The sequence below is a fragment of the Choloepus didactylus genome, chromosome 9 (assembly GCF_015220235.1).
Source record: "Choloepus didactylus isolate mChoDid1 chromosome 9, mChoDid1.pri, whole genome shotgun sequence".
In the NCBI taxonomy this organism is placed as follows: Eukaryota; Metazoa; Chordata; class Mammalia; order Pilosa; family Megalonychidae; genus Choloepus; species Choloepus didactylus.
This window is the reverse complement of record NC_051315.1, coordinates 42,318,423-42,336,481: the sequence shown is the minus strand read 5'-3', so window position 1 is coordinate 42,336,481 and position 18,059 is coordinate 42,318,423. Positions and strand designations below refer to the sequence as shown.

The 18,059-nt window shown below is 35.3% G+C and overlaps 1 protein-coding gene across 3 annotated transcripts in view; it reads right to left on the bottom strand.

The window, feature by feature from the left end:
- GALNT13 (polypeptide N-acetylgalactosaminyltransferase 13) overlaps positions 1-18,059 on the bottom strand; it is a 574,420-nt gene that overhangs the window by 163,529 nt on the left and 392,832 nt on the right. For all 3 annotated transcript variants that reach the window (XM_037849905.1, XM_037849906.1, XM_037849908.1), the window contains one exon: positions 5,898-6,078. In XM_037849905.1, coding sequence (XP_037705833.1) covers positions 5,898-6,078 — 181 coding nt within the window. The remainder of the gene's footprint in view (positions 1-5,897; positions 6,079-18,059) is intronic.

The window sequence follows — 18,059 nt, the reverse complement described above, 5'->3', positions numbered from 1 at the left end:
AAAGCAGACTTTGGTGACACTTTGGAAATACTAGCCCAGTATTTGCTCTGAAGAAGCTAAGAGAGGACAAAATGCCCAAGAGCAACATTTTGAAGAAGGCACAGGAGCTGAGAGAGGAGCTGGAACACAACCCAGGATCAGCCGATGCCAGCCACATGCCTTCCAAGCTAACAGAGGTTTTCTAGATGCCATTGACCTTCCTTTGGTGAAGGTATACTTGTATTGATGCCTTCATTTGGACATTTTCATGGCCTTTAGGCTGTAAAATTGTAACCAAATAAACTCCCTTTACAAAAGCCTAAACCATTTCTGGTATTTTGCATAATGAAAGCATTAGCAAACTGGAACAGGCGTGTTCTGGACTTCTGACTTTGTGTAAAGTCACTAACATATTGTTAGGTAAGTGAAAGACCCAGGCAGATTTAGGTTTGGGGAGGTCCTCTGGTAGCACTGTAAGAATGGGTGGGAGTGAGCAAGCTTTCAGGCAGGGAGATCCAAAAGGATGATCAGGAGGTTATCTGGACAAAGGATGAGATCAGGATAACTGAATGGATTTGAGAGAGAGCAGAGAGAATGGAAAGAACCTGGATATTCATTTGGTTTTCAGGTTTGAGAATGAGAAAGAAGAATCAAAGAAAATGTAGGCAGTTCAAATAAGAGTTTCTTATAATTCTTGAAATTGTGTTTTCCATTTACTAAGTGCTTAATACTTACTTTTTCCTTTAAACTGATTAAATGTGATAATGTAGCAGTTCACTCTTTAAAGGCAAGGGAACATCTTATTTGTTTGTTTCCCCCATGTCCCCTCACACCAGGCATAGTGCAGAGCAAGAATTTAATAATGCTTTCAAAATGAAAGTTATTATGAGAATATGAATAAATACCAACAAAGTACCAATAAGGATAGCAATAATAATAACTGACATAATGCCTTCAAGAATTGAAAACTGTTTTGATCAATTGTTGTAAGGAAAAGCAATAGTCTGCTACATCAACCATATTGAATATAGCTGTCATCCCTTATTTTAGCATTTAGCCTCGAAGACTAACACAGATAAATGAGCTATGTGTTGTTTCAATATAGAACAGTAAAATGATTTAGCATTTTTTCCTCATAAAATCATATTCACTCAGTGTTTCCATAGTTGATGCTGCTGAAAGAGCATTTGATAAATAATAAAAAGTCTTAAAAATTGGTACAAATGTACTTTATTTCCAAAAGTGCTGCACTTTCAGATGAATTTATGTTAACCCAACCAAAAACTGATATCCCTAGATTAAGGAAAAAAAAATCTGCATGCTGCACGTTTTGCTAGAAACACCAACACTTGTGTTTATGAAATCAGCCTGTAAGGATCTGAAACACATTTTCATGATTTATGGAAGAAATTAGGCCATACACTCCAAAGGTTACTTATTAAATATTGTAACTTAAAATAAAAACAAGGCTGAAAAATATTTGTATTTTATAGATACAAATTCCAAGAGATAGAAATAAATTAGATTTTAACTTTAAAGATCCAAAGATGCTGCTAACAAAGGCTGCCTTTGATGAGCTAATTTTTCCAAAGCATTTTTAAAAGGTTAATAAATCGAGAGTTAACCTTCAAAATAGAGTTCAAAGACCCTTCTCTAAATGTGTGATTTGTGTTTACCTGGAATATGGATGAAAATACTACAATATTCCTAAAGGAAAATAAGCTGTTTTCCCAGCTATATATAAATACCTTTAAAGGTATGCTTTGGGAGTCCTTAAATTTTATTTTCAATTTGTTTCTGCTCAAAACAAGAGCACAAACTGCCCATTAAGGAAAAGAAGAATCTGAGATTATAAAAGAACAGTGGCTTCTAATCACCATGTCAACTGAAATACAGGTAGAAATGTACATCCCCAAAGAAAGAAAACCAATTGTTATAGTACATCCAGCATTTCAAATACATGGTTAGGGTTATGACTACACTTTATTTTAAAGTTCTTAAGCTTTTTACCTGTAACCAACAGGAAAAAAAAATGTTGCCATTTATAATAGGGTATTCTGTGAAGAGTGATTTCTGCTTACTTCATTTCAAAAGATTTGCTAGGACAATCAGAGCGCTTCAAGCTGAAATAGCCCAATTACTAGTAAAAACTACTTCAGGCTTAAGAGTCTACAGGGCTTTAAAAATAGATGATGCTATAGTATTTACATTCTTAGAAAGATAGCAGGAAAGCAAGCTAAACAATGTTGAAAATTGCTACTCTTCAGCACTATTTCAATGTACTACTGCTCCTCATTCATATAGTCATTTAGGGACATAATTGATACCGCCAACAACATTAATATTGTCATGGCTAATGGGCATACAGAGGCTAAGACAATTAACACATATATTAAATATTTTGAAAAAATCATTTAAAATAATTCACACATTTAGCGCTTGATTCACCCTTTTTTAACTTTGAATTAATGGGGGTCATGGGAAAAATAAAAATGAACGTGCTTGAAAGTAACCTCATTTTAAGTTTGTGGGCTCTCATGTTGCTCCATTAGAGAATACTGTCTGCCTAAATTGTGCCTGTTAGACTTTTGTTTTAGCCCCAAAGGGTAAGATTATATTACAGAGGGTACTTTTGATGATGGTGGAATCATAAAACCCAAACACAGAGGTAAGCCAATGGCAAACTCAGATGATGCTATTCCAGCTATAGGCAGAATATCCTTCATATCCCCTTTATTAGTGGGTCCTTAACCAGAGGCTTGAGCAGAGAGGTGAGACGAAGGCTTCCCATTTACTGCAACTTCTGTGAAGAGATTCCCCGATATAGACCAAACATCCATGAAGAATCAGAAGAAAGGAAGAAACAAAAGTGGTTTCCTTTTAAAATTCATTCATTCATTCTTCTACTTACTCAATAAATATTTTTTCAAGGACTGCAAAGTGATAGGAAACTGGAAATAAAAACCTATGAATTACTTTGGATATAGAGTCAAGTAGTAAAAAATAAAATATGCTAAATGGTAATGATGGATTGGTCATGCTATAAAAAAATGCAGGGGATATACTATCCAGAGAGAAAGAATACTCAGATAGTGCAAGACAGAGAGAGCTGACGCATCTCTGAAGGAAACCTATAAAGTAGGCTGCTAATATTTTATAAAGCATATTGGAAGGGAGCAAATTTGTTGTTAGAACTCAATTCATAAAGGATCAATACTTAAAGGTTGAATATTCAACAACTGCATAAGTGGAAAGTAAGAATAAGAATAAAAGCCCTGGTATAAGAAGCAGGAGTTTCTTCACAGAACATGTTGGACAAGTTAACAGACACACAGAGATACTTATAGAAAGAACCATAGCAATTTCTTTAGCCAGACTGTTAAGGAGAGTCTGGAGAATGAAACAGATAAGTATGTGCATGCATGTGTGTTTCTATATATTATAGCAAACAATAAAAGTCTGACTGTGAATGTGCACACATCCCTTCAGCATACATGTAAGCTTCTCTCTTCACAAACTCACTGAATACCCAAGAAGGGGAAAAATAGAATCTCAACAATTCTAGAGAATAGCAAAGACATCCATTATTTTGATTTTAAGAGTTACAAAATCTATCAGCGTCTATAGACTAAATAATGAATCAAACAGTTCACTCAAATAAGCCATGACTCCATAAAAATGACCCTGATTCCTGACTTGCCCAATGCAGCCAAGGATGATTTGAAAACTTCCCAGAGCTGGAATTGTTTTTAGGCATCCAGCTCCAGTTGCAGGCTTACGTTCATTTTTCCTGTACCACTGAGAACCAATTTCTTGTTTAGCGTTTTTGGTTTTCTCCCTCTGCCTACAGGATAGCAGCAGATTCCACGCTCAGCAGTGTTGGCTGCCTCTGAGACATACATTAGCATAAGGGCCCCTTAGGAAATTCCCAGATATTTTCAGCATTTCCCCAAAAGTCCTTTTTCTGTTTTCCAAAGTACTTTTCTGGATTTAAATGAGCCCATTTTATAAGAACAATAACCTTCCAAATGATATTTATTGTAATGTAAAAACTACACTTTCCAGGATACACAAACAGTCCCTGCTGAGCAACATAAAAGTCATTAGTTCCAAATAGCAGATGTTCTTTTTCACCCTTTAACTCTAAAGCTTGTCATTTCATTACAGTTTGAGAAATGGTTCTACCATTTATCTGCCTTTTTCATTCAATAGAAAATTATACAAAAGACCAACACATCACTTCTAATGTGTTGATGAATATAATGCATATGGTTACAATCATTCTGAATTACTTATATTTCTGAATGTGAGCTGCATGTAATCAGATATAACACATTTATTTCTTCCATTGTTTATTCATATTTGAGCTTCAATATTTCTACATTTGATTTGAATTCAAAAAATATCATTAAAAGAAAATGAAAAGGTTATATAAATGTCACTGCCTTGCTGTGAATTACATGCTCTTGCTGAACTCAACTCTGTGAACATCTGGACTGGGTTTCTACTGTAAAGAGAAATACATTTTATGGATGAAATAGTGTTCCTGGCAATAGTTTCCTGATACAGAAGAGTCTTGAAAACAGGTGAAGTCCTTCTCCTAATCACACATTTACATATACATTGCCCTCAATTTTTTTTCTATATAGTAATACTGGATCTTAGTAAGAAAGGTCATACTGCTCATTCCCTTCTTTGTAGTCTTCTACAAAAGAAGCGTTTTAATAGCCTCATTTATCTTCAGAAATCAGAGCATGTCACTAGAACCCAAAATGGCTTTTCTAAGCCATGTGCTATCATATTATAAAAAGAGGATGTGGGCCTGGATTTTTCGTTGTTCTGATGGGTTATGTATTTATGATATTGATGATTATAAGGGTATACATAACTTATTGCAAATTATTTTATCAATTAATTTGAATTCCTGTTAAATTAATTTGTCCTTCAGACTCTTTTGTCTAGATTTTGAGATCCTGAAGATAACCTTGTATCTTCCTCTTATTTGTATCTTCTCACTATGTCTCATATTTTTTTTCCTTTCTGAATGCCTCAAACTTTTTTTTGAAATAAGTAATATGGCTGTTGGATAAGATTTAGAAAATATAGAAAATTATTGAAAAAGGAATGAAATCACTTACAATCTCAGCACAGTAATGGGATTTTCTCACAATGCCTTATTTTTTTTTTAACTTTTTTAATGATAGGATTTAAAAAAAAATAAGTAATGTATAGTTATTGAAAAAATGTCTGAAATACAAAAAAGTAAAATATAAGGAAAAGAATGAAATTATTCATAATCCTACCAGTCAGCATTAGGCTATATTTACTTCAATTTCTCTCTCTCTCTCTCTCTCTCTATATATATATCCTTCTCTGTAGCTAAGGGAGGAAAATATTTTAATGCCCCATATTATGCTTTTCTCACTCAAATGTACTGATGCGCAATTTGCTGTTGTTAAATACTCTTCAAAAACATGAATTTTAATATCTAATTTTCCATCTTGTTTCTGTATGAAGTCATTTAACCATTTCCTACTTTGTATATTTATGAAAATAAAGCTGTACAAAACATCTCTATATAAACATAATAAATATTTCTTAAATTGAGCTGATAAATGTTAATTAAATTTAGATCTCCCTGTGCACTTCTCGCTCCACTTGTCTAGTATAACACTTGTGCCAAGAATGAAACAAATAAAAAAGAAAATTTAAGCATTTGAGAGAATACAGTCTCTTTCATTTTAGGTCAAAATTAACTACTTAGTGCAACTTTCTCAATGCAATTTTCTGCATTATAATGGAAATAAACAATATTTTATTGAAACAAGTAAAATAACAGTAATAATGAAATACATATTCAGCATGTTTAAAATTTTATTCTTCCCTTCAGAGGAAAAAAAAAAGTTGGAATTGCTTACCTGGGGATATGATATAGAAGAAATCTTTAAATTCATCCATCCAAACTTCTGCCAGTCTCCTGTTGTTCTTATTGATGACATGGCCAGTGCCACCAGGGAAAGTGTATGGGGTTGCCTTCCGAAAAACGTGGCCAACATGGGAGCAGGTAACAATCTCCAATGAGCCTCCACACTGCCAAATCTGGAAAAAGGAATAACCGTTGTATAACAATTATTGTAACTAATATAATCCTATTGTATGAGAAGCAAGTGAAGCTAGGGCAAAATCTTCAGATCTCACAGGTTTCAAGCAAACTGGAGAGATAAAACTGAGAACAAGTATACTTTTGGCAAAGATGCTATTTTCGAACAGGTTGATATTTAAATACCGATAGCACTGGAATCATGGAAGTAAGATTTAATTATTTTTATGTACCTTTATTAGCCTACTTAATTTCCAGGTCATAGTAGTTAATTAGTTGCTGCTTAATAGATATTTGGTACCCAAATTGTGCTGTGAATGAATGAATTTGTATGCATTAAATGTCATGGTCAACAGCTAAATGGAATTTGGAGAAAAATCAATCTATTACACCCCATTCATCTGGAATTTTAAATGACCACTGATTCCCACCTGCCATGCTCCCTGTCTCTGGATAGATTATTATCCTTTAATAAAATGTGTTAGGACTCCTTCACATTTGCTCAACTTCTATGCATTCTTCAAAACCCATCCTCAAGATCATTTCTTCTGTAAAGTTCTGTGGGGGAATTTAGCATTGTGTACCTTTTATACTTTAAGCATGATCTTATTGAACTAATTACACTGCATTGTAAGCAATTGCTTATGTCAGTATCTCTCCTTTAAAATGATGAGCTCTTGGAAGCCATAATTATGCCTTTTATTTCTTGGTATCCTTGCATTTATGATACAGCAAGGCTAGGTGTGATGTAAAATATCCACAAAACATTTATTTCTATAAAACTATATTGTACGAACATAGCACATACCAATAGCCTATGTGTTATATGTTACCACATGCAAACATACATGTATTACATATCTATCCAATATATTTAATATATTATGTATGTAATAATTTTCCTACAGGTTTTTTTGTTTTTTACCTCACTTAATAAGTGAAAGCAGTTGTTCTTGCTATATGGAATTTGAAGGACTTGGTTTTATACTGTAACAAACATTGTTCTTATTTGACGGATCTGATTTAGGAAGCGTTGCTTTTTTTTGAAAGAAAAAGTTTTCTCCAGCTGATCCCTCAACAGATACTCAGATTAGAAGAGAGCTGCTATTGGATGTGGGTACATACAGGAGACAGTCATTATTATTAGAAGATGTGCGATGCTAAATATGACACTCATCAACAATGGTTTGTGCACTTCGTGTGCAAACTAGTCTTTCTCATATTCTAATTGTTTAAACAGTGTAATGCTAGCAGAAAAGAGGTTCAAACTCAATGAAACGATGGAGCAATATGAGGAAAAAATTGAATTTATTACCCCCCTCAAAAGACAGGATGGCCCAAAATTGAAGTATTTGACAGGTAACTTCACATCTTTCTATCATGTAAACTGTAAACCTTCTCATAATTACATTTATCTTTACATTCTTCCTTCCTATTAAACTGGAGAATGTTGATCCTTTGCCTATCAGACAAACTGATACTTGTATATCAGTCTGGATTATATTCTTTGTGTCTTTCTTAAGGACGTCACTACTTTGGTTATTCCCTTGCTTTCCTCCTGAAACACCAATATTTCCCTCATTACTACATTAGGTCCATCTTCACCTAATTTCTTCTAAAAATCTCCTATCTTTCAAATACCAAAATAAATGAATAAATAATAGAAAAATTATTTTTAAAAAAATATAAAAATCCCTTGATCCATATCCCTATCCAAGACATCATCTCATTTTTGTTTACCTTCTCTATAAAATAACATCAAATATGTTTTACTGATGTATGTCATTTACCATCCTCAATTTTCATTTATTTTTCTTCCTATTCTAAAATGCCACTTATTTCTGTGGAGTCTGCAAAATTGCCATTATAAAAATCACAAAGTTTTCCCTTGATACATATCTAGGAGACACTTTTCTTATATTCTCCTGCTTTTCCTACTACTACTTGACTGTTAATACATTTTCAGTCTCCATTTCTAATTAAATATTGGCCTCATCTTTACTCGTTCACTAGGTGGTCTCATTCATTCCCATTACTTTAAATAATATCTAAATGCTGACACCCTGACAACCTTGACATTTACATCTCATCCAACACCTCTCCTCTGGGACCCAGATTTGTGTATCCAAATATCTCCTTAACACCTTCTTTTGTGTTTCTTATAGACATCCAAAAAAGAAACCTGTCCAAAATGGCATTGTTGATTCATTTCTACCCTGCCATACAGGTTTTGTTTTCTTGATTTCTCCCTTTCATCACTCATATCTAATCCATTAACAAATCCTGGTATGCTATCTGTAAAATAATCCTCCGTATATCCATCTCTCTCTGTCTCCTCTGCCACTGTGCTTGTTCTAATTACCACTATCTCTCGTCTGTCAGTTGCAATAGACTCTTAATTGCCCTGCTGCTTCCACTCTTGCTCTCCTATGATTTGTTTTGTAATGAGAAATCAGAGTGGTCTTTTGAAAATTTAATCATTGCATATTGCTTCCCTGCTTAAATCCTTCAATGGTTTCTCATTGCACTTTGTATATAAACAAAACCATTTAGAGGGCCTCTAAGGCCCTACCTGATTCTCTCCTTTTGTCAATAGACATTGGGTATCTTGGCCCTCTGCCATCTCTTAGAATAACCTTTTATGTGCTCTTCCACAAACTAAATTCTCAACACATGCATTTCCTATACATGGAATCTATTCTGTCTGCCCTTTGCCTGGCTGCCTGTTCTGATAAAATTCATCTCATCTAAAACATCACTTCATTGGAGGGGTCTTCCCTAATTGCCATTATCTAAAGTAGCCCCCACCCCAGTTATTTTCTCCAGTGGCACCCTGTTTATTTCCTTCATTGCATATCACAATCAGGTATTTATTTATTTGTTTGTCTATGCACTTTCTTCCCCAAATTAGAATGTAAGATCTAAAGGACAGCACTAATGTCTGGTACACAATGCTTGGTACACAGCATAGTGTGGTACACAATCACACTATAAATTGTTTGAATAGAAGAAAGTACAATTCAAAATTAACTATTGAGTTTCAGATGAATACAAGGGCATCCCTGGTAGAAGGATGTGATTTATATAGTTCAAATATATTTTTTAGAGGAGTCGGGGTTAAATTGCTTTTTGCAGGAAATATTTTTAATATCAGACTAGGCAGACTAGTCTGGTAAAATGATATGCAACCTCTCTCCCACATGCCCTAGGAACTGAGGAGGTTCTTTGGAGGTCACAACATAATAAACAAAATTAGAAACGGCTAATGGTTCATGGCAAAAAAGATTGCTAAATGATATATATTTTTTCAGTTACTCTTATTTTTTATTGGCTGCTTTGCCTTCAGGTTTAGTGGAAAACAAGGTGTGCCAGTTTGAATGTATTGTGTCCCCCAAACGCCATTATCTTTGCTGTGGGTGATGACTCTGATGAGATATTCCCATGGAGGCATGGCCCCACCCATTCAGGGTGGGCCTTGATCAGTGGAGCCATATAAATGAGCTGACTCAAAGAGAAGGAACTCAGCGCAGCTGTGAGTGACGTTTTGAAGAGGAGCTACAAACGAGGGACACTTTGAAGAAAGCACAGGAGCTGCAGATGAGAGATATTTTGAAGATGGCCATTGAAAGCAGACTCTTGCTCCAGAGAAGCTAAGAGAGGACAAATACCCCAAGTGCAACTAAGAATGACATTTTTGAGGAACTGAAGCCTAGAGAGGAACATCCTGGGAGAAAGCCATTTTGAAACCAGAACTTCGGAGCAGATGCCAGCCACGTGCCTTCCCAGCTAACAGAGGTTTTCCAGATGCCATTGGCCATCCTCCAGTGAAGGTACCCGATTGCTGATGTGTTACCTTGGACACTTTATGGCCTTAAGACTGTAACTGTGTAGCCAAATAAACCCCCTTTTTATAAAAGCCAATCCATCTCTGGTGTTTTGCATTCTGCAGCATTAGCAAACTAGAACACAAGGCCAACATTTTAACATAAGGTTGTTGACTTTGGTGTGATAATATGTGGGATATATGCATTTTTATATTATTGACTCTAATGATTAATATTTGAAATATTTTTCTCCTATTTTTTTCATGTTAAAATAGGAAATGTGTCTTGGCTGGGTTTTTGCAATTCATAAAGAGATGAATATATTTAACTCCTTATTGTGCTTGAAATTAATTTTGTTGTATTATGTGAGATAGGGATCTTATTTTTCCAAATATGTAACTATATAAACAACACATAATTTTTGTATTGATTTCACATGCTTCGTTATGATTAACCAAACACATTTAAATGCACACACATGTATGTGGCTTTCTATTCTCTTTCATAAATTTTTCTATTTTTACATCTTAGCATTTTAATTACTATCACTATAAAGTACATTTTTAAAAGATTAAAAGCATTATTTATTTGAAGATATAGTTTTAATTTTTAATATGCTATCTTTTAATATGCTATCAAAGATAACCACTTAGCAAGCCTCACACTGATTTCTCTCTGTTGAAAACATAATTTACTCAAGTACTTGGGCATTAGTACTGTGACCAGGCCCTTTGTCAAGGAATCCCAAATGCAGAAGAAATAGTGTATGATGCTTTTTGCTCTGGGAACTTGTGGTCTAGGTGACAGTGAAGCAAATCAACACAGAGTAATATTAACCTCTACTGTAGTTCTTCTGTGCACGGATACTGTGATTACCTTGGAAAGTGAATTTCATTTCTTAATACCACAAGTTTCCCTCAATGTATCAAGAAACAATAAGCCCCAAGTTCTGATCTTTGCTTTGGGGCAAAGTTATGTACCTGTGTGCTGAATACTACTTTTCCTGTTGTCCCAAAATTGATGACCAGAACAAAGAGCTGAATGAAAATAGAGGACAAGTAAAGATTGCTGCAAAAAAAATTGGGGCCAGACACCCTATCAATGACTTAAGGGTTATCTCCATTGATTTGGCAAGCCCCAACCAATACCATAGTCCTCCATCTCTATACAAAACTGTAAAAATATAGAGTGGAAAGAAATACAGGGAATTTAGGGTCTTCTTTTTATTGTGTGGAATGCAGTGTTTGTGGTAAAAAGGTTTTTCTGTAGATTAACACAGAGTGAAGACCTTCTTTCCTCCTTCCAACAAGCCAAATAAGGGGGCTGAGTGATTGAAGGAGACACCGGAAGTATCCTGGTTGGATACTTGCTGAGCAGCAAAATCAGTGGGCTTCTCTGGTGCTGCCATCAGAACAAAGCAGAATATGAGAGGGTTTTTGAGAAAGCCTCAAGTGTGGGGAAAATCATGACCCTGGTAAAATGGGGCCCACTTCAGGTCCAGATATTCTGAAGGTGTGATTGAGAGTTACTGGACAGCCTGTTTCAGCGGAACTGATAGGTCTGGTGATGGAGTGCCTTTGAGGGGAGGGGATTGGTCTTTGGAGGCAACTGGACAGTGGTTCCCAGGCTCCACAGGACATGGAGTACAGAGGGAAAGAATCATCTGTGGTCTTACCAATATGGCAAATCAACAAGAAGATGTACCATTGAGAAAGACAGTTGGGGACTTCACAGGGTAGAACAGAGACTATGCTTTCCTTCCCCAAAGACGCCCACAGGGGTGGAAGGAATACAGGGTAAAGCTGAACACAGTTTCAAGAAAACAACAAAAATATCTACAGAAGACTATCATATAGGTGGAGACCACTGGTAGCAGGTGGAACCAGACTGACCCAACCATAGGCAACCATCATAAAACACGCCATCAGTTAAGCTCTGCCACTTCTCTAGCCCCCCTATTTGACCCTATATACTGGTGATGTGGCAACCCATAAAACTCTGCCCTTCCCCAATCTAAGTACCTCTGTCAGCAGCTAGGTCCATGGCGAGGAGAGAAGTGAAGTTTAGCTACATACTGATTGTGAGGGTAAAGCTTTAACAGTACTGGACTTTTCAATAACTGAATGTGATAAGAAGGCTATGGAATCTGTCCTAAATGACATTAGTATTGGAAAGGAACATTGTTCAGACCATAAAAGCAATGATTGGAGGAAAAAATCAAAACCATTTTAAGTTATGGCCTATTAAATTCAGACTATACAATAAGCCCCATTACACACAAACTAGGATTGACAACTGTCCTCAGGGTATCCCATTTTCCTTTTTGCAAACATGGATTAGCACTGTGGTTGTGTAGGCAAGATGCCCAGGGCACTTTATTTCCACCCTGCCACTTCCTGGCCCTACCAAGGCTTATGGGAATATGGGCACTAGTCTCTGAACATGCACATAGGACAGAGAAAGAGATCTGATTTAAAAATCTACTAAAAGTAAGGTGTCAGTGGTGTCGCTCCATTCCCTTCTACAGCAAAGGTGAGGGTATATATAAGTGCTGATTTTATGTTACCCTCCTACATGCATTGAAATTTTGTATGTACATGTACAGACATAATGTAACAATGGTTGTTGATATACAAGATGTAAAGAAAACCTGACCCTGATGTTGACTCTCACAGATGGAGACAGACAGTGTAAGTATTTTAGAGGGATGCATAGAGGTGGTTGTAACCATTCCACAGGTCATTGAATACTGGCCCAAGCTTTGCTGGTGTTCTATAGGGTTCCGACTCGGATATAAAGGAAGTACTTCTCCTGTCTGTCATCTGTGTTCATGGAATGTGTAGATAAACACTCTGCTGCATTTCCTAAGTAAAGTTGCTGCCCAAAATTTGTATGAAAATGAAAAGATCAAGGTAGGAATGCAGAGCATTATGAAGTAAGTTGGTTGTTATTTGGAGACTATAAAACTGAGTATTAACTATAATATAAAAAAAAACATTTCATTGATCAAATATTGACCACATAGTTGTCATGAAGTTAGTAGTCTCCTGGGTAAGGTAAAGGAATCAAAACATAACTGGTCCCTAGAAAACTATTTGGATAAATTTTAAGTGGAAAAAACTGAAATTGAGTGGAGTCCTCAATGTCTTTCATGATGATTGCCCATAGTACACCTCAAAAAATATTTTGCTAAGAAACAAAAAAAAGAAGAAAAAAACAAAGGAAGAACTAGAATGACAGAGTCATTTGGCACTTGGGCTTGGATATAAGTAAATAGAGTTTTTACTCTGTGCATATTTTTGTGACAATTAAGAATTAAAGGCCTTAATTTTCCCATTGGCAAAATGAAATAAGGATAATAAAAATAACAACTATTTCCTAAAACCTTAATGTGACTGTGTGTGTCAAGTTCTGTGTCTGACACTTCATATGGGATGAAGTAAAATGACATCTATTATCTAATTTTTTTTGTTATTGTTCATCTGCAGATTACCAGCTGATTCTTGTTTTGTTTTTTGAAAAAAGTTTATTTAAATCTTGGATGATTTGCCTTTCCTTGGTATCACAATATCAATGTTCTCAGGTTAGGTCCATTGCAAGGAGCTTAAAAGAATGATCAATTAGTTTCCAACAGAATACTACACTTAGTTCTCTGAAATTATTTTCCAATGTCTTAACAAACAATGAATATACACTGAATAAAACATGATCCCTCATCCACATGTGCCCATGATGTCCGAATTTACTTTGTACCACTGAGCACATCTGATTGTTATTTTCTAGTCTTCCAGTAGACTAATATTGTGTATTATCTCTCTCAAGTAAATGTCATCATGTATGAAATACAAAGTGTTGTTTTATCCACAGAGGATTGAAGCTAGTTAGTTACTTGTCTTTGTTTCCAGATATTTTTTATGAGAATATTTTGATGGTGGAAAAGGTTGTTAATCAAATGTAAAATGCCCATTGCTCATTTGATTATCTATTTGATTTTCTTCCCCCAGCTAGGAGACAATTAACTTACATACATTATCCTTTTCATGTTTTGGCCATATATCAGTTACATTTTAATTACGGTTCATAAACGGCATAAATTCCAACTTTGCAATCTCAGTTCTAGTGCAACTGTTGTTTCTAATTTTATAGCTTCTGTGCCAAATTCATGCAGCTGTTGTTTTTATACTGATCTACCCCACCACACCCCCTCGACACACACATACTATCCCTGGCACAAAGTCATTGTTTAATATAGCTTTAATAAAAACACCACCAATAATATACCATGGAGGCCGCAGAGCACAATGGTTATGAGTGTAAGCTCTAGCTCCTGAGATCACATCCTAGCTCTGCCACTTACTAGCTGGGACAGTTCAGTTATTTTATCTTTCTATGTTTCAGTTTTCAGATCATAAAATGAGACTAGCAGAGTCTGCTTCACAGACTAGGTGTGAGGATTGAGGTGAATAAATGCACATAAATATACTTAGCCTTAAATGGTTGGAGTGGCACAAATAAAAGAGATGCATTAGGAAGTTATCACAATAATCTAGGAAAGAGATGACAGTGACAATGGAAATAGAAAGAAATGGAATAATTTGATATAACTTGGAGAAGTAAAAGGAGGAATTAATATATATGCTTTCCTTTACCTATAATGTCCTCCCTATCAGGCCCAGCTCACATAGATTTTCTTCTAGTAAATGGTTCTTGGCTATGTCAGCTTTCATTTGCATTGGTCACAGTTTTTACTGTCCTCATATAGCACTTACTATCTACTCTTACCAAACCATTTAGTTCTCAATTCTATGCTTTGTCATCTTGCTAGATGTTTCATATATATACATACATATATATATATATATACACATACATATATATATATATATATATACCTACACACACATACACACATATATAGAAAGAGAGAGTGTTATTTATATATATTAGTCTTATCTTCCAAGACACATTACCTCTTTGAGAAGAATCATGTTTCATTTAAAGAACCTGAATTATTATTTGCTTATGGTTAAAATATCAGAACTTAAATATACCATTCTATCATGTTTGCAAAGTTTAAAAAAATGTTTAATTCATATTGGCACTAGATATATATTGATTGGTTGATTAACTGGTTCATTAACATTAAGATTAATATATAGAAATATAGAATACTACACTGGGCCTGTTACATGAGGCAGACAAAATATGTTTTTACCCATAAAAATGGAATTAGGAAGAAAAGCTATTACTTTCTTAGTTCTGGCTAAGGGAAAATTGAAACAAAATACTACTGACTCAAGTTTCCAAATATTTCACTATATTCATTGTTTCAAATAATCCTTTTCAGCACTTCAACTCTCCACTGTTTATACATGTCTAAGTAGACGGATGACAAATCCTTTAATTCTTACAATTGAAACAAAACCTAAAAAAGCCTCCATGGAGATCATGAAGGAATTATGTCACTTAATAAGTTGGCCCAAGCAAATATAAGAGGCATGAAAATCACTATTCAAACAGGACAGACCTAAGAGTTTCAGTAGGCATTTTCTAGTCATTCTTGCCATGGAAGTTGCCAGTTATTTCTCACAGTCATTTTGATCGGGGAAATTCATTCTTTAATTGTTTGGTTTGTCTCTTGGCCTTCAAAAGAAACTTCCTGAAGGTCCAAAATCAAAAAAGCAACCTTTTATGTATAGTCATTTTCTAAAGGACTTAACATGTAGATCCTGAAATAGGTTTCTTTAAGGGAAGTCTCCCATACACAGTTTATCATTCTGCTTTGCTAGATGCCTAGCAAGTGACTTTAAAGGGAAGGGAGACATGGAGAAAATTGAGCAACAGGAGGGAAAGGGCTACTTAGATAGGGTGCATCCTTGAAGTGGAGTAAAGGTCTGAAATGTGATCAAGGCAGTGTGCACACGAACCAGCGTGTATCAGAGGATCGTGAGGGGGCTGTGGTCACGGATGGAATCTTTTTAACCTCCACTCTCACTCCTCTCAAAAACACTCATAATCCAGCAGTTAAAATCCATAGTGGAGATAAACCCTCAGAAATAGACATGACAACATTTTATAACGTATGTTCTACTACCCCACATTTTGGTCACTGTTTCTTGGGGTCACAAGAATTACCTGTTATAATTCCACATCTTATTAAAATCACTTATATTTCAGAAAATCCAAATTCTACTTTAGCTCAACAAGGCAACACATAGCCCTGATTGTATTATGGCAAATCTTTCACTTTCTGTTTAAATCACACTTACGAATACAGTAGACAAGAAATGAAGAAGAACATAAATCTGCCTACCGGATATTGAAAATCCTAGGTAACATAAGGTGGTCCTGCTTAAGAAAATTAGTGTCTAGCTCTTTATATTTGAAAAAAAGTATTGCTTTTTTTATTAGTATAGATTGTCCTGAGCAGATAATTCATGACAAAAGAACACAAAAAATAATGTGACACAGTCATACTTTTTCATTTTTAAATAATGAATAATTTTGAAGTATGACAAAATACTAGAGGTCTTCAAAGGATTCTCAGTGCATTTAAGGGGAATATTAACTAAGACCAAAGTAGAATTATTGGCATTTGTGCTTTCCTTTTTGTACAATTAACCCTACAGATAAGTCTCAACTGAAAAATTATATGTAGATATGATTTTGAGAAACAGATATAAGAAGGGTCTGTGATTTACTAAATGATATTTGGGTCAGATGTTTTGCAGTTTACATTGGTGCCTTAGAATGTCTGATGATCTGACTGCCTGTCAGATATCAGGAACATCTGCTGCTTCTAGCCACAGAGCAGCTCGTGACAGCTGTGTAATGCTGCCCAGCTCAGTCCCCTTTGACTATCATTAGACCACCTGGGTACCCAGCTGCAGTGTGTGACTGCCTCTCCTGCTCTTTTATGAATGCCAGAAATACTTAAAAAGAACTTGGTTGAGGGTAGGAAAAGAAAACCTTGGTATAACAGAAAAAGTCATCCTTCAGATACTCAGTTCCCCTTCTTGTGAATTGTTCACCTCACCTAACTGCAGCCACAACATTTAAGTTTAAATGAAATTTCCTATATAAACTGTAAAGCGTTCAAGTGCTTTCCAAATATAAGGCACTGTGATAAATTTGAGGACAGAGAATGGCCTCTCTCCTCTCAAGCATTTTCTTCTTCAGGCCCTGGCAGGCATCTTTTCAGCAAGTATATACTAGTTATTGGCTTTGTATCAAGCATCATGCTGAGCTCTGCAGCATATAGAAAGAATAATAAAACATAGCTCTCTGTCTTCCAGTAGCTCAGAGACTAGTCTACACATGTTAGAATTGGTCATATTCAAGTCCAGTCATCAGTTTGCATTTGACAGTTAAATAGCAGCCTCTCATGCCTCCAAGAAAAGAACTGCTTAGAGAGGGACTCAATGCCAACCACAGTCTCTCCATGGACAGGATTATCTCCTGGTTTTTAATTAGCTAGAGACATTTTTTTTTCTTGTCAAGATGTGAGACATTTTTATAGGAAGCCATAAGTTTTGCTGCAGATAAATACTTCCCTCAGGGAGCACATATAAAATTCTAAGTGCCATCAATGGAAAATTATGATCCACTTCCAAAAATTCTTAGAGGCATTTTTTTTTTGCTATAAAGTGTTTAGTGAGATAAATGTGCAATATATAAAAATATCCATATTGAAGTCACCTCAGGTGCTCATTACAAACACTCACAAAACCCATTATGAAGGAAAGTATTACTCTACTTTTGACAGTTTTTGATATTTTAAACATAAATTGGTAGTAGTCAATGCAGCTTACATTACACTTTAGAAAGAAAGTAAAGAAATGACCATGAAACAAAACATTTAGCATATTAATTCTGTTCACTTACCAGTCACAAACAAAGATGGTACAAGGCAAAGTTTGTATTTCCAGATACGATTCTGAAAGTGCAGTGAAGATAATTTCCTCATCTCTGTTTCACTAGAATTGCATTTATAGGTTGTCCAAAGTCTTGCTGAAGAGGCTGTGTTTAATTTGAAACTTCCTCTTCTTATCCAGCCCCAATATCAATCCTAGCCCCCTTTCTGTAGATAATCTTTTTCTTTCTACTTTTCTGGAGCTCAAGAACAACTGACCTGATTTTCTACTCATTTCTACCTT